The sequence below is a fragment of the Perissodus microlepis genome, chromosome 7 (genome assembly GCF_051167445.1).
Source record: "Perissodus microlepis isolate ML-2025 ecotype Zambia chromosome 7, ASM5116744v1, whole genome shotgun sequence".
NCBI classification, from domain to species: domain Eukaryota; kingdom Metazoa; phylum Chordata; class Actinopteri; order Cichliformes; family Cichlidae; genus Perissodus; species Perissodus microlepis.
Window position 1 is genome coordinate 15,040,014 of NC_140467.1, and position 22,100 is coordinate 15,062,113.

Below are 22,100 nucleotides of genomic sequence, written 5' to 3' on the forward strand. Positions count from 1 at the left end.
TTGTAAGATGGCAAAAGATGTAACCTTAGGCCCCCTCCTTGATTCAGAGACGGTCATTCCCTTTTCACCTAAATGGCCTCCTTGACTCCCCATCCAGGATGTGCACATCCTCATCATTGAAAGAGTGTCCATTGGCCTGTAGGTGTAAATAGACTGCGGAATCTTGCCCTGACAAGTTAGCTCTTCTGTGTTGTGCCATCCACTTCGACAGAGGTTGTTTGGTTTCCCCGATGTATATATCATTGCAATCCTACACCACAGATTAAGACCAAAAATTTAATCTGAACTTTCAAGCATTGCAATTGCTTCACTGACTCGACAACTTCTTTCTTGTCAGGCAGACCGAGTCATGGGATATCCTCAGTTAAAAACAAAACCCTGTGTGTTGCATACTTGTCACAAGCATTCATACCATCTCAGGGTGGTGCTTAAACATTGATGAGACAACCTGTAAGTAGACAAAGCCCGTGTGTGTGTGTGTGTGTGTGTAAGTAGCCCAGATGTGAAAAAGATTTACTGCTCCCTGAGGGATTTCGCCCCCCCCCCCCCTCACTAATCTGTTATCGTTTCGTTTTCAGATGAGTACAGAGAAACTGTCCCAGTTCAGAACCAGTTGTTAGAAAGTTTAGTTAGCAGGTGCCAATGAATGCCAATACACTGAACAGGACTTGCACTTAACAGCGTACACTATATTACTCTGTGTTGGGGGACATGTGCAGTGTGTTCTTTGGGTTAAAACAATTTCTACTGAGAAAGATGCCTGCCACTACATTAGTGTTATCTTTGGAGACAACCTCTTTGGAGCAATAACATAAGTAAAATGAGATTTACCCTACAGCAAGAAACTCAAGGCTGAAGCACAGGTATGCAACACAACTTTATTGAAACTCTTGAAGCAACATCCATTTACAAACAAGGAAATGGGAGCTTGTTGAACGTAAATGCCTTTTTTTGGAGCCAAAATTACAGAAAAGAACAGGGAAAAAAAAACAAAACAAAAAAACAACAACTCCCAGGGATTGGACCAGTGGCAGGTGTATTTTTAAATACAAAAAAAATTAAAATAATTAAAAAAAAAAAACATAACTTATGAAATCGTTCAAGTTTACAGGAAGATTGAGACACAGGGCATATGTAAATCATCGATTTACAGCTTAGCTTGCGTTTGAAACTTTAAATGACTTCCAAATATCAAAGCAGGCATTACTTTGATTTAAGAGATGGACGAGAGGGGAAGAAGAAAAAACAAAAACAATGGGCGTGAGTGAGATGAGGCAAATGCATTCTCGAATTCTGGATTTTCAGTGTGGTGCAAGTTAATCAGTCACAGTCATTATGAAAAGGCCTTTTCAGGATCGCATTGCTTGAGTGCTGCCTCTTGACACTCCTCTGGGTCCCTGACCAGCTCCACGTTTGTAGTTCTGTTGGTAACCGTCCTAACAAAGAAAAAACAAAAAGGAAAGGGATGTTTTAGAAATTGTAACAACAAAACAGCAACAAAGATCACGTACAGTTTGAACACTTTTTCATACCCTCTGATAATTCCCATTTGAGTAATCCCGAGGTGTGCTGTACTGAGTTTGTCCATATCCCGAGTTTGGAGTGTTGGCGAAAGGAGCACGATAACCATCGTAGCCACCTGGAAACACAAAGACACAAATTAGAATTCATGCATGAGAAACTCATGCTACCAAATACACAAATGTGTAATAAAAGAGAACTAAAAAAAAAATTAAATAAAAAAAATTAACAAATAAATTACATATTCAGTCTTGTTTCAAAGTGAAACCACTAACTTACAGCTGGGGGTGTTATCATACCTCGGAAACCATTTGATGAGCCTCTGTATCCATTGATCATGCCCCGGGCATTGCGAGGTCCACCACGAGACATGCCTCTGCTGTTATAGAAGGACTGAGCCTGCCTGCCAAAGCCTGGACCCTGCTGGGAAGGCTGTTGATGGCCTCCAGGTTGGTCTTGGGAATGGAAGGCACCAACTACTAAAAAATAAACCAAGATAGCAAGGGGTCCAAAACACAATAACTCAGTCTGTAGTTGAACAAGAACATGCATTTAAATAAAGTTTAACTGCAGTGAAGCCCCTAAGAAGAACAAAAAAAAAAAAAAAAAAAAAAAAAAAAAAAAAAAGGACAGGAAAACTTAAGTTGCAAAAATAAAATTTAAAGTCTGCCCACCAGATTGCAGTTGTTCTGGCTGCATCTCCGTCTGCTCCACTGGATGCTGTGGCTGGCTGCTAAAAGCCTGGTTATTGTAGCTCTGATACTGGCTGGCCTGGTTCAAAGCCTCAGCCTCATTAGCTGGTGGGACTGGAGCATTAAGGTTGAACACCTGAGGGATGAACAAAAGCCCACATTGTTATGAAGCCAAAATCAGAGGAAAGGTCACATGGTTATTAGGAGTAAAGTCCACTGCCACCCATTTCCTGATTCCAACTGTTCTGCTATAAACTTATTTTAAACGCAATGTGATAAGGTCACTTCAGGACTCAAAAAAACAAAACAAAAAAGTAAGTCATTAATGAACTTCTGTTGTGACTCCAGTGGTGAAGAGCACTCTGTGCTCCAAACAGCTGGTTTATCCACATGATGCGCTTGATGCTCCAGATTTCAGTAAAATTTTGCTTTAATCACACTCCAAGCATGGAAAGGGAACAGCTGCACGATGCACGAGAACTGTGAATGCTACAACACCACAACTGAGGGTATCCAACCACGTTCCACACATGCATGCTAAAAAGCAGCTTGTTTGTTGTATTTGGCTGAACAGCATGAAAAGTTGACAAGTGTGTGAATGTTTAACAAAATTAGAGGACCAAAGATATGGAAAACAGTGCATGTGTGGAATACATGAAACAAAGCAGAACCCCACATGGAGTAAACCCTGAAATTGCCATAAAGAACAACATGGTTTTAACACAGGCTATTTTATGACATGAGAAGCAGTTCATATTTATACCTCCAAAAACAAACAAAAAATCAAAAGGAAGCAAAGCCTTACTGTCTGCATGGACTGGAATGGTGCTGCGTTGACATTGATGCCACCGCTGTGAGGAGCTTTGGAAACAGGCTGGAACACCGGCGTCTGTGAGGCTGGAGGGAGAACTGTAGAGGGTGGAGGCTGCTCCGACAAAGACATGGAGGGCTGTTGAGGAGGGAAGGCATAATACACATCACATTAAAAACGGTCAGCAAAATTTCACATGACTGCAATGAGCACTTCCCCACCTTTCAATGGAAAAACTACTCGATATATAAAGAGTTTAAAAATTAAAGCTTTACTGAAGTCCCACCACAGTTTACCTGGATGGGGTCAATGGATTCTGCTGAGGGTCGAGGATCTGGTGTGTGTGAGGTCTGATACATAGGTGGTGGTGTTGGAGATATGATTGGAACCTGTAAACAGTAGGAGTAGAAATTACACCCATTCTCCATACAATTTCTTACAGCATGTTTGCTTATATTTAAATACTTACTTGTGTGGGCTCAGGTTGAACAGGAACAGAGTTGGGTTGTGATAGCCGGGTCTCAGGATGAACTAAGACAATTTAAACATTGTCAGACCTGCCATAACTTAAAACAAATAAAATAAAGACTATGTTTCTCTTTGGTACAACATACCTGGAGGACACCCCATCTGTGGCACCTCCATGTTTTGGGCAGGTTTCATGGGCTGCGCCGATACAATGGCTGGGTCAATAGGCTGTCCATCGAACTCCAACATGGAGTCCTGAGAATAGAGGTAATTAGTACCAAGTCACAACATCCAAACACAAACAGCAGTGCTTTCAACTAAATCCACACCTGCATGAAGTTGTACGTCCCCTGCATCTGCGCCATTAAGTCTTGCACCACCTGCTTCCTGGCCATGGGGTCAGTAGGAGGCGCAGGAGACGTCAAGTTCATTGGGTGGGTATCCAGGGCAACAGGGGGCGCTGCAGGCTGCACAGGCTGCTGCTGCGGTTGCTGCTGCTGCTGTTGTAAGGCAGCAACTGCCTGATAGTGGAAGGGGGACAGGACAAGTGAGTGAGAAATGCACTGAACGAGAACAACTGAAAAGTGGTTTAATGCTCATGAAAAGTTGTATGCATTCGTATTCACATCAGGATTAGTAAACCAAGACATCACAGATTAAGACCAAAAATGTAATCTGAGCTTTCCAGCATTGCAATTACTTCATTGACTCGACAACTTCTTTCTTGTCAGGCAGACCGAGTCATGGGATATCCTCAGTTAAAAACAAAACCCTGTGTGTTGCACACTTGTCACAAGCATTCATACCATCTCAGGGTGGCGCTCAAACATGGATGTGACAACCTGTAAGTAGACAAAGCCAGAGTATATATATATAGAAGTACCCCAGATGTGAAAAAGATTTACTGCTCCCTGAGGGATTCCCCCCCCCCCCCTCACTAATCATTTCATTTTCAGATGAGTACAGAGAAACTGTCCCAATTGAGAACCAGTTCTTAGAAAGTTCTGTTAGCAGGTGCCAATGAATGCCAATACACTGAGAAGGACTCGCAGGGAAAAAAAGCCTGGAAATGATAACGACTTCTATCCTGAATCATAGTTGGTTAATCAAGTCTTTAATGAAAAATAACTGGCTTCAGAATTAGCACACAAACTCAAATAAGTAAAAAGGAGTTAAACTGTTAGCCATGTACTGCCTAAATCAGAATCAAAAGCTCCACAGAGCTCTATAGGTAACTGCATACTGAACCATTTAGCAAACAGGTTACACCACATTTCTTCAGCTGCACTTAAAGAAAAGTGTGGCTGCTGTCATCACAACCACCACTCCTTGAGTTTAGCAAAACATGTGATAGACTGGATTTAAAAAAAAATAAATAAAATAAAACTTCAAGTGTTGCCTAAATCTTCTTCAATATTTATCCCCAAATTTTCAAGTTTTTGAAATAAATAAAAGTACAGAAAGATTACCCTCTTATGAGAGAATGAAAATGTTAGTTTCTGCGATAGCAGCAGCAGCTAGTTGTTTTTTTTCTTCTCTACAAAATTCTGTTTCATGGTCATGTTGCTGATTTTTTGAAACCGCTTCAGAAGCCAGAATTTACAAAAACACTGAATTAATAAAGACTGTACAAAAAAATCTAACTCTTGGAGATTTAAGTACAAGCAGAAGATGTATTTTCTTTCGAAACATTTAATTACTACTACTAGCTTTGAGTAAGCTCATTAATTTTCAAATCTACTTCATAATTACATCATACCTCTGTTTCTCGGGTCCACTCGTCTCCCTGTTCCTTCTCACTGCCGCTGTATGTGCCATCTGGAATGAACTGTCTGTTTACAAACTGGAAGTAATAAAGCAAACATCAGCACAAAGATGAAAATATAATAAGCTCCCCAGATTTTGATGGAAGAGAAAAACTTGCTCTCACCTCTGTTGTTTCCACTGCAATGGGCTCTGTGAATTCCTCAATTATTTCAGTGTCTGTAAAGAGGAAAAATTATTCAGTGAATGCTGTGATGACTTCTTTATTGCTGGATTATGTTAGGACTTTAAGTGGCAAGACATCAGAAAGTGGTCAAGACCTGGATCGGCAGTCTGCTCTTCTGCTTCTGACGATTCAGCTACTGCTGCAGGTGCTGCAGCAGTAGCTGGCTCTTCCTCTTCTTCTTCCTCCTCACACACTCCATTTTGGTGAGATGGAATCCGGTCAAAGTACCCACTCAGCAGAACCTGGTCCAAAGTCTCCTTCAGTGCCTTGTCTAGCAGAGAGGGGGACAAAAAAAATAAAATAAAATTCAGCATTTCAACAGAAACTCAAACCATCAAAGCATGCATTGAGCTGTCACGGGAATAACAAGGTGACCTTTGGATCAATAGATGACTTAACGGGAAGTGTTTCTGATACACTAAGGAGAACTTAACAAGCTAAACTCCAAACAGATGTAACAATACTGAGTTTCAATTAAATAAAAACTGAGCAGTGATGCAAGCTTTACATCCCACACTAAACCTGAACTTCCACTTTTTTTTTTCCTCTCTTTTTTTTTTTTTTTTTTTTTTTTTTTAAGATAAATGTGCAAATTTGAGGAATTTCATCAGTAAAAAGACCACACATTTAGTGACTGCAGCCTCAAAATGTTTTCCCCCTGCATCTTCCACAGGAATCAAAGCCAAAGATCAGTGTTTTTATTATTACTTTCAGAACTGCCCCTGTATGAGACATTGTTGTCTAGCTAAAGGTTAAAATGGCTTTACAAAATAAACAATGTTTTTAATCACGATGTAGATGGTGGTGGATGCATAGTAGGAAAATTCACACATTAACTGAACTGTTCTACAAAGAAAAGAACACAAGCTAATCATTTCTAAATACAAATCCCTTTAAAAGGTTGATTCATGTAGTAGAAAATGGCATTAGTACTCCAGCTTTCCTCAGTTGGACACAGTAGGGCTCTGGTAATTTTCCAAGTCCAACTTTCAAAACTGTTAAATTCAGTGCTACTCCACCTTTAGTCTCTACAACACCATATACAGACTAAGCCTACAAACATTTGCAATAAAAATAATTAAAAAAAAAAAAAAAAAAAAAAAAAAAAAAAAGGATGATTCCCTGCAGCTCAGTTTTTAGTACCAAAGCCACATTAATTAACACTACCACGAACCACACTTTGCTGAGCCATATTGTAAACAGATTTTTATGAAAGTAGTAGGTTTTAGACTCCCCCTACCCTACTTCAATATGAAATAATAATAATAATAATAATAATAATAATAATAATACTACACAACCGCATTGGCTTTATACATATCCAGTCATATTCTTCAGGTACAACAGCAACAAAAATAGCATAATATTTCCTATAAATATGTATCTATTCATATACATGTTTAACCAATTATCCAATTCTGGGTCATGTGGTGGGCTGGAGCCTCTCCCAGATGTCAGATGAGAAGCAGGGTACACTGTGGCATGGTCACCAGCCCACTGCAGGGCTAACACAGAAAGACAACCATTCATGCTCACAATCACACCTCTGGCCAATTTATAATATACTAATTTATTTAACAGACATGTCTTTTGACTCTGGGAGAATGCCAGAGGACTGAGAACCTAGATAAGCTCACAGAGAACAAACAAATACTGCACAGAAAGGCCAATACAAGTATCCCTAGTATTGTTGTAAAACAGCCTCCAAATGGGATTTTTGGCACACATAAACATGAGGGAACTTACAGTCTTAAGTTGCTTTAAATCTATGAACTAAAAAAAATATGGCAATGTGAAGACTGATGCAAGTTTTTAAAATAAATAAATAAAAAAATCTAAGCCCACACATTGGAAACAATTTTGGTAAGAGCTTACTGATTGGATTATAAATCCAAACATGATTTATAATTTTCTTGAAAATAGTAGAAAACCTTCAAGATGATTCATGCATTTATGCTTTCGGATCTTCAGCCAAAGCAGCCCAGTATCTTTTCTTTCTCTGCCTTATGCTTTAGGTGAAAAAGTCTGCTGTCACTTTGATCAATCTCACCCTGACTCTCTGAATGAGACCTCAGACTGACAGGAAAGGGTTGAAAGGTGTCACAGTGAACTGGGTCACCAGTATCCTAATGTGGCTCCAAAAATCTGACTAGTGGAACCACAGGCGACAGGGCTGCTGGCACCCTGCCCTACTGCTGAGTCAGGATAAGCCCACAGCTCTCAGCCCCCGAGCTGAATGCAGTAGTGCGAGGCTTCAGGTCAGATCGCTGAGAATGCAGTAATGCCAATAGCCCCAAGCCTTGATTATTCACATTGCTGCATTAACAAAAACGCTACATGCACATGTCATTAATGTATTAAGACTGACTTACAACCGGAGTAACTTTTGACCAGGCGGCATTGATTTGGGATCTCCAGATTCGGACAACTACTCCCAAAGTATGCGACAGATTACTTATGACCAGCTTCAGTGTGATAAAAAGCTTACAGATGACTGTTGTGTCACCATCCATCTGATAAAATGTCCTGCCAACAATTTTCAGTGCCAGCTGGGCATCTAAATAAAGCCAATTTGTCTTGAATAATGACGCCCCTTAATTCTGCAATAAATTTTAGCAAGGCTGCAATTACATTATTTCAAGTATTATTTTACTTGATATTATTTTTGATAAGACGAACTGCTTGTCTATAAAAAACTAAAAGGAGAAATAAAAAGCTTTAGCTAATTGGCCAAAGCAATAGAGAAACTAAGAAACCGAATAATACACCAGAGTTGATTACTACGGAAATGAGTTAAAATTTGGCTTACATGTTGTTCCAACCACAGCCTTGTCCTTCCCTTCCAGCAGGTCCCAGAGGTGAACAGATGCATCTTCATACTGATCAGCAAGCCTGCACAGATAAAAATAAGCGCTTAAAATCAGCTTTTTATGGGGAAAAAGAAAACACAAAACCCATAACTAGGCACAAGTTTTCTGTATCATTGCCTTAGACAAACCTGATGTTTTGGTCACGTTCTGGCCCCACTAGCTTGTAGAACTCATCAAAAGCTGCAAGGTCTGCATCTGTCAGCAGTGGTGAGCCACCGACTCCCTGCTTCAGGTCCTGCCGCACAGTTTCATCACCCAGCCGATCAAGGATGAACTGCAACTCCAGAACCGTCTTCAGCCTCCTTTGCTCAGCTTCCTCCCGCTGCAGCTGCTCCCTCCTTGCAGACTTCTTCACTACTTTCTGGATCTGAGGATAATGCGTATGAGCCACAAAAGATCAAGTTATTACAATCCAGGCTGTACACATCTTTGATGAACATTTCTAGAAAACTAAAACTCAACCTTACATCTTGTCCCAATGTGACAAATGTCTTTTGCAACTCTCGGGCAAATTCCAAGTTATTCATGACTTCCTGGTACTTGGAGAGGGCTTCCTAAAAAGATGAAGGAACAGATGTTTCACAAGTTTTACATTCCTTTTAAAAATGATTTTGGTTTCGAAGTACCCACCAGCTGGTCCTGATTAAGACCCTCCCCTTTATTCTTCCTGACTTCATAATCATCCAGTTTGCTCTGTAACAAGATGCAAAATGCAACAAACAGTTTCAAATTTAACCACAATGTAGACAACTGGTTATTGTCAGAAATTCAGTTTAGTCAAGAAGACGTGGAACAAACCGGTCAATAGTCCTCACCTTTTTCTTCTCCATGTTGCGCACCTTCTTTTCAATAACAACAAGAACTTGCTTCAAAACTTCAGACTGTCCACCAAGTGCAAGATTGCCCATTGACCCTGGAGCGGATCCCACATCTGGGCTGGCAGACTGCACCGTCCTGTTTGCATTCATTGCTGAGGGCATCTAGGAATTTAAAGTATAACAGTTCAGCTTTTGGTGACAATATTTTCATGTACTCAAAAAACAGAAAGAAAAAAAAAAAAAAAAAAAAAAAGGTATAGTGGAAAATACTCAAAACTATCTGTGGACCACAGGGAACAGTGTCATTGTTTTGCTTCAGCTAAAGATAACTTTTATTAATGATTAACCTGACAATCATCTTAGGTTAAATTATTAATTTCGCTCAAAACCTTCAAAAAGGACACACCAAATAGATCCTCTTAGGCAGGATCACTGCAGATAATTTTCTACATCAATAAGAATTACATAGATTCAGCCACAGCAGGCCCCTGACTCAGCATTTAGTGCCACAGCAGATTTAGGCTTCATGTTACTATAAAAACAACAACATATAAATGATTCCAATTCATTTCAAGCAGCAAAATGCACAGATTTTAAGTGGTAGATTGTTTTTTACAATATAAACATGATGACTTGACTGGAAGTTGTAATAAGCAGATATCCAGAGTTAATATATTACTAACTGATAAAAAACAACAACAACAACAAAAAACTGGGAACAAAGTATCAGAATATATGACGAGTAGAGAAGCTGCAGATTTGGATTTATTTTTGCACTGTGCTTCACAATTTCGACTGAATTCTTTGAGAAAACTGTTGCTGTCAGTCCCTATACTACATGAGATACCGTCATGTGCATGCTAAGGTGGGTCTGGATGGACTAATTGCTGGATGGGTATATTTGAGAGGTTAACTGAAAGCTTTATTAAGTTTTCCTTGTGCGTACTCTGGAGAGACAGCGAACTATTCTGCTTAGAATGTAAAGCTCCTGATGTATATTCTTGACACTCAAGTTACGTAAATAAAACAGTTAACTATACTATACACGAAAATAAATATGGTCACTGGTGAATAACATAACTAGAGCAACTGGCCCAAATAACACAGCAGACCTAATATATTTTTTTTAAACATGATGTATTATAGCTGTAATTTAAGTGACAGTGAAGTTAGCTATAGTTTCGTAACACAGTAAGTGTTCAAGACAAAAACCCTAGGCCTTAAAACTATTCTCTAATAGCACCTGGCTAACTTTAATCCAAACTGCGCAGCCTTGAGAGATATCATTTTTCTAACCCCGCACTTTCGCCCCGTCAATATAGCTTCCTCAGACCTCGGGCTGTAAATCTATACCACTCGCTAGCAAGTCTGAGCCTCCTCGGCAGTACGGCCAGCTTGCAGATCTCATCTCTTCGATTTGGTAAAATGGCCTTGGCCGCACTACCGTTAGCACACACCACTGACTTAGCATCTGATAGCTACAGCAGCGCGTGCTAACCACCAGCCGGCCGCCGGGAGACCCGTTGCCTCGATACAGCGGCTCCCGAATGACCCACCTTGCTGTTTTATATCCACAGGGGAGCTCGGCAGCGAAAAGTACGAAAAGGCCAAGTTGTTATTATTGTTGTGTTGCTTTATTTTCTCTTGCACTCTTATGTGGGATCCGCCCCGCCGGCCTCACCGACAACTGAGACGGTTCGAAAGAAGAAGAAACTCTTTATAAAGGCGAAGGTCCGTTTTTAGCTATCTTAGATATGCCTGAATATATATACGCGGAAAAATCACGAAAATTTTTTTATTTATTTAACGCAAACAATTAAAAAAGTCAGACTTTACCATTAAGAAATCAATAATTGATCACTTAAATAAATGGAAAGTTATAAGCCAATTAAACGTTTGAAGTTTCTATTTGTGATCAGGCATAATTGTCTCCAACCTCCAAACAGAAAATCTGCACAATCATTAGCTTTGATTAGGCTATCATATCTTTCCCTGTGCCTCGTACAGTTTATCCACTGCTACTCTGAGCACCACCTCACACCTGCTCTACAATCCTTTATAGCAGCAGTTTAAAGTTATATAGATCATGTAAGTGTACATTTAAATATGTAAGATGGCCTGTAAGACCCCTAAGAGTTCAGAAGTTTACCTTGAGTTTATATATATATGTGTGTGTGTGTGTGTCTGTGTTTATACTTTCTCTCTGTACTCAAGCTTTGCATGTAATTAATTTTGCCAAAAAACAAACAAAAAAGGACACAATATGCAAATTTAAAAGTAACATACTACTTTCCTTAATTGCATGTTTTAAGGTCAGTAGTATACAAAAGTCTTGGACCATCCCTAGGAAAGCTTCAACAACCCTGAGAATTAACATTTGTATATATTGACTTTAAACTGACTGGCTGACTTTATACTGACTGGTCCCTTGGAGGCCAATCCATAACTAATACTCTTTACTTGTGTGTTTTTTCTGTCCAGATATGCTTTTACTGTATTGGCACGTGTTTGGGATTATTGCCATGCTAAAAACTGAAGCCATTATCAATCAGACACTTACCAGATGGTATTGCATGGTGTCTTAAAATTTGTCTGTACTTTTCTGCTTTGCAAATTTCATCAATTTTGACAGTATCTTCAACTCCACTGGCTGAAGAGCCATGTCATCTACACTGTGTTTTGCAGATGACTGTAGACACTCACTGTTGTACCTCTATCCTGACTTCCTTTATACAAACTGATAATGATTTGAGATTCATGACTCCATACGACCTGTTACCACTGATTTTCAGTCCAATTCTTGTGTGATTTGGGATACCTTTTCTTCTTGTTCCCCTTCCTTGGGAATAGCTTCTTGACAGCTACCATTCCAGTGAAATCATTTCTAAGCACATAAGTTTTAAATAATGTTCATATGGTGTGGACAGTTCTTTTGGCCTGCCACTTATTTATCCTCCACTTGTTTAGTTTCCTCAGATTTTTTAAGGGCACACCATACCAAGATATACCAGGTCTCTTTGGGAATCACCTTGATAGTGCAAAAATTCTATGTTACGCCTGTGTGTTATTTTTGGTATTTTTCATAGATTCAACTAAACGGGAAAAAATAATGTGTTAGGTGTCTGTTATATGTATACACAACAATGGTCCTTGAGTTAGGTGCCTTTTTATGCTTGAATGATTCATGGTTAAGTAACAAATGGCTTAACAAAAAACTAACAAAAAAAAGCCCAAATCAAAACATTAAAAACATCCTCTGAAAATGGTGAGATACAAGGACTGGACTGAACATAAGTGAAAAAGTAGCCAATGTCCAACTAAAAACGTGGCCCAGCAGCATGCTTTGGAGACTTAAACTTAATACCGGCAGCTAGCTAGAGAGCTATGATGGATATAACAACAGGCATGATATGTTTGTGTTATATTTTCAAGAACTTAAAATTAGAAATCATCTTAAAAAACAATCCTGAGGAATTATTTGAGAACATTTACAGCCTCATTGTGATGGACTGGTGACCTGTCCAGGGTGTACCCTGCCAAAGCTGGGATAGGCTTCTGTCCTCTGTGACCCTAGATTGAATAAGTGGATGAAAATAGACAGATGGAATCTCCTGCACCTCTTTTGTCATGATTCCAAGGTCTAAAACCTGCAATGCAGTTTTTTATATGAAAAAAAGACTTTAAGTTAATATCTCTATTTTACTTTTATCCATTTTAGAAAAATAAGTGTCTAGTTCTACAAGCACCTAAACAAATAGATTTTAACAACGGCAACAACGATCTTACAGGGTTGACATGTTCAACCAAAGATAGTTTTTAGTTACTTATCACCAGGTGGCAGTAAAGGTCAGTATATGATCAACAAATATTGATGCAGGACTGAAGTGAAAGTTTCACTCTTCCCTTACATGGAAATATGTTGTTGTTGAAATTATGTTGTTGTTTTTAATAAATGTAATTACTCAGACTTCAAATCTTTAAAAATTTAGTTTTTATTTATAAATGAGGATAAAGGACTCACGCTAACAAACAAATGGACTTGATTAGCAGAATTTTAAAAAAACAAAACTGCTTCTGGATTTTATTTATTTTTTTATTTTACTTTATACAATTTCCATGTAAGTTACTTACCAGCTTGCCAGTCAAGCTTACCAGGAGACTATTGAAAAGAATGTGTAGCCAGCTTTCTGTTGTTTTGCCAAATACAGGAAGCAGTTAACATGTCTGCACAGCTTTTTGATTGCAATGTTCCACTAAAAGTGTTTTCTTTTAGGATAATAGTGATTATGGGAGGATCCCAAGGGTAAATGAAGCTCCCTTTCAGTGACTCATTTCCGCAGCCTGCTATATTTCAATCGAACAACGACTGACCAGCCGTTTTCTAGTAGAATTCTAGGGTGGGTCCTCATCTGACCTCTGACCTTTACAACAAAACTTTTTAGGTTAAAAGCACAACTCAGTTTGGACCTTTGTGGTGCCAGTAAACAATAAAACATTTCTAGACCTTTTGCTGTTTAGGAGGGGCGTGCTAAACCAGAGCTAGCTATCATTTCACTTTAGATTGGACAGGAAGTAGTCGTTTTTACTGATGCTGTTCCAGAGTTTGCACAATTGTAGAGTCAACACCATGTCCATAGTCTTTTACTTCAGGAAATTTGCCTGCAAGCACTTTCAATATTTTGTTTCTTGGGAAATAAATTCCCATTCTTTGCTGAATGACTAGCTTCTGTATGATTTTACTGTTTGCTTAGCAGCAGTGTTTTTTTCCCCCCGACATTCCACACTGCTTTCAACTCCATAATGCTCTCAGTACAAAACAGGCAAAACAGGAAGTTGGACATGCACTTCCCTAAAGGTTGTCTACACTCTTAACTGTTTGCTCCCCAACTTGTACCCCAGAGAGGAATAAAAGCTGAAAATAGCAAACCACATTTCGCATAAAAGGTCACTATTGCCCTTATTTTAAATGCTATAAAGTTCAAAGCATGAAGTGTGAAAATCCCCCGCCTTTCAGTTTTATTACAGAAGTAGGGTGACACATGGATGTCAGATCTACAGTAAAGTGCACCTCCTTTCTGGTGGCGTTTAAGAAGCGTTAAAACAGAGATATGGGTTTTACCACCCAGTCACTACAGCCTCGAGTTGTGTATGAGAATACTTTCTCCTATCACCCCGAGCCATCTGGAGTCTAGCAGTCTATCTGGGAAACCATGAGAAGGGTGCCATCGTGCATGTAGAGGAGTAGGAAGTGAATGCAATGTGCACCAACCCTTCAGGAAAGCTTCGTCTCTGCATGCCAGTTTGAACATCCTCTGGGCTCTCTCAGTCAACTCCACAGGAAGTAGTAGATGACTTGTGTCATGTCAGTACTGATTTTGTCTTCTCTCTTGTGTTTCTCATCTGTCATGAATTTGTTCATGTGCTTTGTGTTAATGCAACGTGGCATTCTGGAAGGATTCAAATATTATCACTACACATGTATTCATGGGTAGTATTGATTGTGAGCTTCAAAACCTCCTTTGTTTAATTGTTTCAGAGAGGAGAAAGTTAAAATACCAAAAACTAAAAAGACTATTACAAACCTCCCCTCCTAAATGACACAATGCAGGCACTGACTGAAACTGTTGATCTGTGGCACCGTAAATTGGCACTCAGTCAATAAAACTTTAGCTGTTTAATTCATTATTTGATTATTTTACATAATTGAAAGCTCAAGAATAGTTTCTTGGCTGACTGCATGTAAAGATTGTTTATGACAAGAAAGAATGAACTTTAAATTTTAATATTAAACTATATGGATAGGAACTTTTCAAAGTACCAAAGAAATATTAATTACACCATATGTGCAAATCATTGCATTACAATACCAAGGGAAAGTTGCATTGTGCTGTTGTTGTTCATATGGATTCAGCAGGGGATACTTACTTGATCCCCTGCTGAATTTGTATGTTTGCTCACTTCCAAAAAAATGATCAGTATCTAATTTTTATGGTAGCTTTATTTTAATGGAGAGAGACAGAATATCGACCAAACATCCAGAAAGAAAGAAAAAACATGACTTAATACTTGGTGGAGAAATTCTTGTTGCAAACATCACTAATATATTTCTTGTAGTTAGTCAGGTTTGCACACATCGCAAGAGGATTTTTGGCCCACTAGTCTTTACATAAACTCTCTAAATACTTTAGGTTTCTTTGTTGCTGCTTAGAAACGTTAAACTTCAGGTCTTTCCACAGAAGTCTTATAGGATTGAGGCCTGGAGACTAGCTAGAGCACTCGAAGATGTTAACATGCTTCTTCTTTAGCCACTCCTTCGTTACCTTGGTGATATCTTTGGGTCATTGTCATGCTGGAAGACCCATCCACATCATATCTTCAGCGTTCTGGCTGAAGAAAGGAAGTTCTTGTCCAAGATTTTATAGTACATGCTCCCATACATTTGCTCCTCAATACAGTGAAGTTGTCTTGTACCCTTAGCGTAAAAATAAACCCAATGCATACTGTTTCCACCTCCATGCCTGACTGTAACGATGGTGTTCTTTGGGTCATACTCACTTCTCTTCCTACAAACATGGCTGGTTGACTTGATGCCAAAGAGCTTGATTTTGGTTTCATTTGACCACAGCTCTTTCTCCCAAGACTTCTCTTGCGGGTGAAAGTTTTCAATCCATTATAGTGTAGTGTGTTGACAATGGTGTTCTGACTGTGGTCCCGACTTGCTTCAGATCATTAACAAGCTCCTCACATGTACTTTTTGGCTGATCCACAACCTTTATCATGATCATCCTTACCCCTTGAGGCAAGATCTTGCATGGAGCTCCAGATCGATGCTCATTTTATATTTCTTCCATTTCCGAATAATCACATCAACAGTTGTTATCTACTCACCAAGCTTCTTGCTGATGGTCTTGTGGCTCATTTCAGCCTAATGCAGGTCTAAATTTTTGTCTCTGACATCCTTTGCCAGATTTTTGGTCTTGGAATGGAAAGAAATTATTCAGTGGATGCATAATAAGTATACATAATAAGTTGAGATCAGGAGTATCTGTAATTGATTGACTGATTGTAGTTTATGTGCCACATGGCACATGTGGATTTTTGTTCTATATTCTGTCTCTCTAACAAAATAAAACTACCACAAACATTAGAGACTGTTAATTTCTTTGTAAGTGAGCAAACTTACAAACTCTACAGGGGATAAAATAATGATTTCCTGCACTGCATATAAGCAAGAGGGTTTAACTGCATGACATTTTTATTTAGTGAAGATTAAAGTCACTATACTCAAAATGGTCCCTTCATTGTGTTATTGTGTTGTACAAAATCTGAACGTGTTTCTCATCTGAAGGATTTGTAGTTTGAGTTTTATCTCTGTCAAGCTGCTCTGCTTTCTGCGTAGCTGGCACACAACAGCCATGCTCACCTTGCTCCTGGGCTTTCTCAGCTTGGTATCAATCCAGTGAGTCTACTCAGCTCTAAAACTGTGTGGCCCAAGGATGCTTTCAGCCTTCATCTTAGAGTTCGCCTGTGATCTTTTTCTGTTACATTTGGCTGCGGAGCTGATTCTGGGTGCTGGAGTTTAGGTGCTTTATCTTCCCTGTCCAGTCAGACTGCTGTCGGTGTCCCTCCCTCTTACAGGCAGCCCTGAGGCACTGGCAGTAGATAAGAGAAGGGCCCACAGCAGCTCTGGTTTGAAAAGGAAAAGCCATCAGGACACAAACTATGTAGAAATATCAATGCATTCATTCCCCAAAGAGGCAGCTTTCACAAGCTCTTTCTTTTGGATTATTTCTAAGCATAGCTTAATCACATCTTCCTCCAGCTTCACAATTTCTCTGAGCTTTGTGTGAAGAATCAGCAAGTACACATATGAGGGTTTTACCCTCGACATAATCGTTAAAACGTCAGATGGAAATATTAACATTAAAGTAATTACTAGTGAGTTAACTGGTGGATGGACTGCTACTTATATAGTACTTCATACAAGCACTTTTTTGTGCTTTTCCACACTTTTCGAAAGCAACTTCGGGTTCAGGATCTTGCCCAAGGATTATCTGGCACGCAAACCGGAGCAGCCAGGGCTCAAACCAATTAGTAGGTGACCTGCTGTACCTCCTAAACTACAGCCATGCCAATTAACCTTAAAATTGTTCGTTTAGAAGATATGTGATGCAAAGTTATTGCTCAAAGTATCTGAAAATACTCTTGTGCATAATCAGTGATCTAAGATTACATTACAGAGAAGTTATGCAACAAAAATAATAAATTAAAAATAAAAAGTAAGGGACTTCCCTGATTGTCTGAAAAGGCCCTGGCAACTATGTTTACAGCTGTGTGTTTATGTAGGACCTCTAAAATGTAAAATCACAATTTAGGAAGTAAAATGAAGTCCTTGGAATTTGCTTCTAAGTATAATATAATAAATCCACTGAATTCAAGTTCACATTACTTAACGCACTGATAACCATCATCGTCTGAACCCTTACAGAAAGTGACCGTCAAAACCTTTTAGAACTGGCAACACCTGGGGCATAATTATGAGAGAAAACACAAATACTCCTCCCCAAAGAATTAGAGCGTGCCACTCTTTATCTTTCGTCTTATCTGCACTCTGGCGAAGCAAAGCATAATAATCATTAGCCTCAGTCACGACCCACCCCACGCCTGACAGAGCAAGGCCGTGTTAAGCTGTCGCTTTAAGACCGATTTCCCCCCATTGTCAAACAGTCGTGAGCAGGAAGAGGAAAACGAAAGCACAGCCTGACAAGCGAGAGAGAGGGGGTGTGAGGAGGGGAAGGGCGCGCGGGGGTGTATTTAAAACACGATGCTGCTGCTACTGCACAATAACGGTGCCCGCTGCTTCATGTGGAGTCGCGCGCCTGTGAAAAGGCACGCACGGACACGGAGAGCCACGCAAGTGACCTTCTGATCGCATCAGACGGCGTGTGCATTTTAATAAAAGAGCGGACAGGCAGCAAAGTCCCTGCGGGGTGAGCAGTCACACTTGGAAAAAAAGACGCGAAGTCTCTCCGCGGGTCACTGCCTCAGGAAATGATGACAGTGTCCTCCATCACGGCTTAGCCGCTTAAAGCGAACACTTCGCGTCTTGCGGCCATTTCGTCTGGACTCAGCTGCCTTCGATTGAACACGTTTGAAAGCCTGACGCGGGCTGCTGGTGGTGCTGGTGGTGCCTCGGAGGGGGAGCAGGTGCAGCGCCCGCACGCAGCTTCGCTTCGCGGGTCCCCACTGAGCTTGCTGGCCGGTGACTTCAAAATCTAATCTGGTGGACCAGGCTGGACATCATCTTTGAAGAATGACATCCACTATAGAGAGGAAGACGCTGGAGGCCAGCGAGTAAGTAGCAATGAATGATGTTTAAATAATGTCATTTCTGATTCAAGTAAAAGTATCCGTGACGCATCAGCACTCACGGGACAGCCACAACTCTCCGGTGAGACAGCTCCAGAGAGCTGGTAGCATAAGGTCTGAAGTATCCTGCTGTTAGATTAAAAATGTCAAAGTTTAAGAACAGAGTGATGTGTTAATGTTAATGTGAATAATAACAAAATGAAGGTCTTGCGAGGAAAAAGTGGAGCGCTAAGGCACTCCTAGCGTAAATCGACATATTAAAAAAACAAACAATGTTGTGTGTGACATACTTTTTATCAGTTAGCGGTTTGATATCCAATGGCTCCCTCAGGTGGATGGGAATAAAACACATCTGTGCACACAGCTCCAGCTCAGATATACATGTGGTTGTGTAGCACTTATTAGATACAACACAGTGTGAATATTGATGCAGAACACTAACTGTGACTTTGGATCAGGAAATGTTTGGTTTATTTGCACAATAATAGCAAAATATCAACAGGTTACCAACAAGTATGTGTCAGAGCTAGAACAGTTCTTTTCCAGTATTTGATTCATCAATTAGCAGAACGTTTGAGAGACCTGCATGTTACATTGACTAACTAACCAATCACACAACTGAGGGAAACCTTTGCAGATTAACTGATGAAGGAAACAAAAATTTGATGCAGCCCTAAATCCTTATTGCTTTTTTTTTTTTTTTTTTCCAGGGAACCTGTGGATGAGGTCCTCCAGATGCCTCCATCTCTGCTGACATGCGGTGGATGTCAGCAGAGCATTGGTGACAGATTCTTCCTGAAGGCCATCGAGCAGTACTGGCACGAGGACTGCCTGAGCTGCGATCTGTGTGGCTGTCGGTTGGGAGAGGTGGGTCGTCGGCTCTACTACAAGCTGGGAAGGAAACTGTGTCGGAGAGATTACCTCAGGTTTGTTCAGTTGGTAGTGATATTATGAATTAATCAATTAGGTCGTCTAAATGAGGTCTGGTCAACATGTTAAAATGTCCTAGCATGGAGCTTAAAGCCATAAGCATCAACATTAAACCAAAGTAGACTGAGGATATTGAAGTCTACATGTAGTAGAATATATTGATGTTCACCCTTTTAGTTAAGAAAAAGATGCACTTTTTGAGATGCACTAGTATGTATATCTTTTATCACACCTTAAAGGCTCATGGAGAAACACTTTGGGCAAGTATAGAAATTTCTAACCTCTTTCCTGCTGTAACTTTTTTATTGCGGAAAGTGCAGACAAGTTGAAATAGATTCAGGAGAAGAAGGCAGGTCTCTGTTAAAGAACTGATAAAATTTGATATGATATGTAGCTGTGTGCACAGCCATATCAGGTAAACACATTTACCTAAGATAAGATCAGGAGGAGATACAAACTCAGGCAGACCCACTGGTGTACTCCTAATACGTAATGTGCTCTCAAATATGTAGTATCAATCAGTGGCAGAACCTGTATGATTGGACCTGGCTTGTGAATGCTCTGTATTACCACTATAAAGGTATGTGTTGCTTTGATGACGATGCATTTCCACTTTATGGTGAAAAATATGGACCGAAAGTAAAGCAGATCAGTACAACCTATCTGTAAAATAAACAAACAAGAAGCAGGTAATGCAATGCTTCGATACTTCCGCACCATTTCCCAGAAATTCAGCTCTGATCCATTTATTATTGCTAATAATTGCTAAAAATCGTGGGTGTTTGTGTGACATTTTCAGCTTCTGAAGATGAGAAGGATAGAAAAAGTCTGTGAAGCACTGGTGGTTTCTAACAGCTCAATCCCTCAGGCTCAGGGGAAAGATCCAGAGTACCTTAATGGAGATACTGTCAGTCTCTCTTACAGCTTCACATCATTAAGAGCGAGTAAATGTTTTCCATCTTCCTCCCAGTAACATGTTGATGTCCTCTCATCCACTCAGGCTTTTTGGCCAGGACGGTCTCTGCGCCTCCTGTGAAAAGAGGATCCGAGCGTTTGAGATGACGATGCGTGTGCGGGACAAGGTTTACCATCTGGAGTGCTTCAAGTGCGCTGCCTGCCAGAAGCACTTCTGTGTGGGTGATCGTTACCTTCTCATCAACTCAGACATTGTGTGCGAGCAGGACATCTTTGAGTGGACCAAGCTCAACAACAATAATATGGTTTAGGAGGATGTCTTCTTCCCCCTTGATTCAAAGGGAATGGACTACTGATAGACATTTTATATTTAAAATGCAGGCTTTATAATGCATTTGAAATCAATATGGAATCATTAAAAAAAGCAAACGAGGGGCTACGTCTCTGCATGTCTCCCTGATGGGGACTAATGAAGACTGCACCAGCAATAACCGAGAGCTTTTTTATTGAAGGCAAAAAATAAATGCTCCAATACTGACAATGTTTAAAAATGCAATATTGGTCATTTGTTGTACGCTGGAACTTTAGAACAAAAACAAGATAAAAAAAATATTTGTCCAGTTTCTTGCAGTCTTTACACTGAGCAGATCAGCAGCTTGTCTTTTATGGATTTGTAATTTCTTAATACTTTCCCAGCGCTAATTATTTTTGAACTTTGTTAAAAGAATGCGTCTCTCTCTAAATCTAAACATACATTAACTGAATGCTTATTCATTGTAACTGTAATATGTTAAAGCAGTGGTTGTCAGGCTTTATTTTGCATGCCTCCAGTAAGAAGCTGAGAAGAGATCACCCATGTTATCACTCCCACCAACATATATTTCTTCATATTTTTATGAAAAATTAACGAAACAAGCATTGAAGCTGAATTTAAATCAAATTCAAGTCATCATTATAGCGCTCCACTTCATTCATTCAACTTAAGTTGATATTTTTCCACATACAACCAAGTTTGTGAAACACTCTCTTAAAGTCATTGTTTGCCTGTGGACAAATTTAAAATGCTCAAACGGCCTGCTGCACTGGCTGATTCACTAGAAATTAGGTGGAATGAATGAAGTGGATGTGTGCCAGGTGAATGCTGTGTCTGTACATCTATGATCGTTTCTGAAAGTTTTCAAGAAAATTTGTGAGAATTTATTAGGAAATTACAGACCTGTAATTAAAGAATTACCTGATTTTCATATTATAAATGAAAAACAACATCCACTTATTTAAAAAAAAAAAGAAAAGAAGTTCTGATCAGAATGATTATGTATTACCGGGTTGAACTTGTGCCGCCCTCTAGTGGTCAAGGAACCCATGCAATTCTTGTTTTACTGACTTTTCAGAGGTTTTGCATGCGTCTTTTGTAATTTTACCTATTCTCTGGACATCCATTCAAGACTTTTTGTATATTAACCTTGAATTTATTTAATAAATGACAATTCAGAGCAATACTGATCATCTTTGGGTGTCTTCCTGGCAGTCACAAAGAAAAAGTCAAACAGCTTGTGAGATCGTGATGCAGATACAATTTGTAACACGTTATTTACCAGAATAACAGCAAATAATACGTTAATTATGGTCAAGATAATCTCATTATGCTCCGAACAGGAATGGCAAATCAGAGTTGGAATATATACTGCACATTGGTCACAGCAACAGTAAAACAAA

The 22,100-nt window shown here is 39.6% G+C and overlaps 2 protein-coding genes across 3 annotated transcripts; one reads left to right on the forward strand and one right to left on the reverse strand.

Moving 5' to 3' along the window:
• Positions 1–864: 864 nt before the first annotated feature.
• Positions 865–10,877, reverse strand: caprin1b (cell cycle associated protein 1b). 2 transcript variants are annotated; one of them, XM_084933746.1, is made up of 18 exons: positions 10,727–10,877; positions 9,168–9,332; positions 8,983–9,045; positions 8,820–8,906; positions 8,481–8,719; positions 8,292–8,374; positions 5,577–5,753; positions 5,423–5,475; positions 5,252–5,335; positions 3,822–4,013; positions 3,639–3,747; positions 3,494–3,555; positions 3,321–3,413; positions 3,019–3,162; positions 2,196–2,349; positions 1,821–1,997; positions 1,533–1,639; positions 865–1,436 (listed from the first exon to the last, which is right to left on the reverse strand). In XM_084933746.1, exons 2-18 carry the CDS (start codon positions 9,330–9,332, stop codon positions 1,350–1,352), a joined length of 2,076 nt encoding a protein of 691 aa, XP_084789872.1. In that variant the 5' UTR covers positions 10,727–10,877; the 3' UTR covers positions 865–1,349. The 2 variants fall into 2 exon arrangements, with proteins under 2 accessions (XP_084789872.1, XP_084789871.1); XM_084933745.1 differs by having other exon boundaries at positions 1,821–2,000.
• Positions 10,878–17,815: 6,938 nt separating this feature from the next.
• Positions 17,816–21,881, forward strand: lmo2 (LIM domain only 2 (rhombotin-like 1)). The gene is made up of 3 exons (XM_084933747.1): positions 17,816–18,524; positions 19,250–19,465; positions 20,470–21,881. The coding sequence occupies exons 1-3, from the start codon at positions 18,484–18,486 to the stop codon at positions 20,693–20,695; spliced, it is 483 nt and encodes a 160-aa protein (XP_084789873.1). The 5' UTR covers positions 17,816–18,483; the 3' UTR covers positions 20,696–21,881.
• Positions 21,882–22,100: the final 219 nt, after the last annotated feature.

Bases quoted from the DNA above. Each gene is read 5' to 3' on its own strand.
- caprin1b (XM_084933745.1), bottom strand. From the start codon at position 9,332: ATGCCCTCAGCAATGAATGCAAACAGGACGGTGCAGTCTGCCAGCCCA. The intron at 5,336-5,422 runs GTGAGAGCAAGT...TATTACTTCCAG, and splicing joins TTGCAGTGGAAACAACAGAG to TTTGTAAACAGACAGTTCAT. The intron at 3,163-3,320 runs GTAAACTGTGGT...CCTCCTCAACAG, and splicing joins AATCCATTGACCCCATCCAG to CCCTCCATGTCTTTGTCGGA.
- lmo2 (XM_084933747.1), top strand. From the start codon at position 18,484: ATGACATCCACTATAGAGAGGAAGACGCTGGAGGCCAGCGA. The intron at 18,525-19,249 runs GTAAGTAGCAAT...TTTTTTTTCCAG, and splicing joins AAGACGCTGGAGGCCAGCGA to GGAACCTGTGGATGAGGTCC. The intron at 19,466-20,469 runs GTTTGTTCAGTT...TCATCCACTCAG, and splicing joins TGTCGGAGAGATTACCTCAG to GCTTTTTGGCCAGGACGGTC.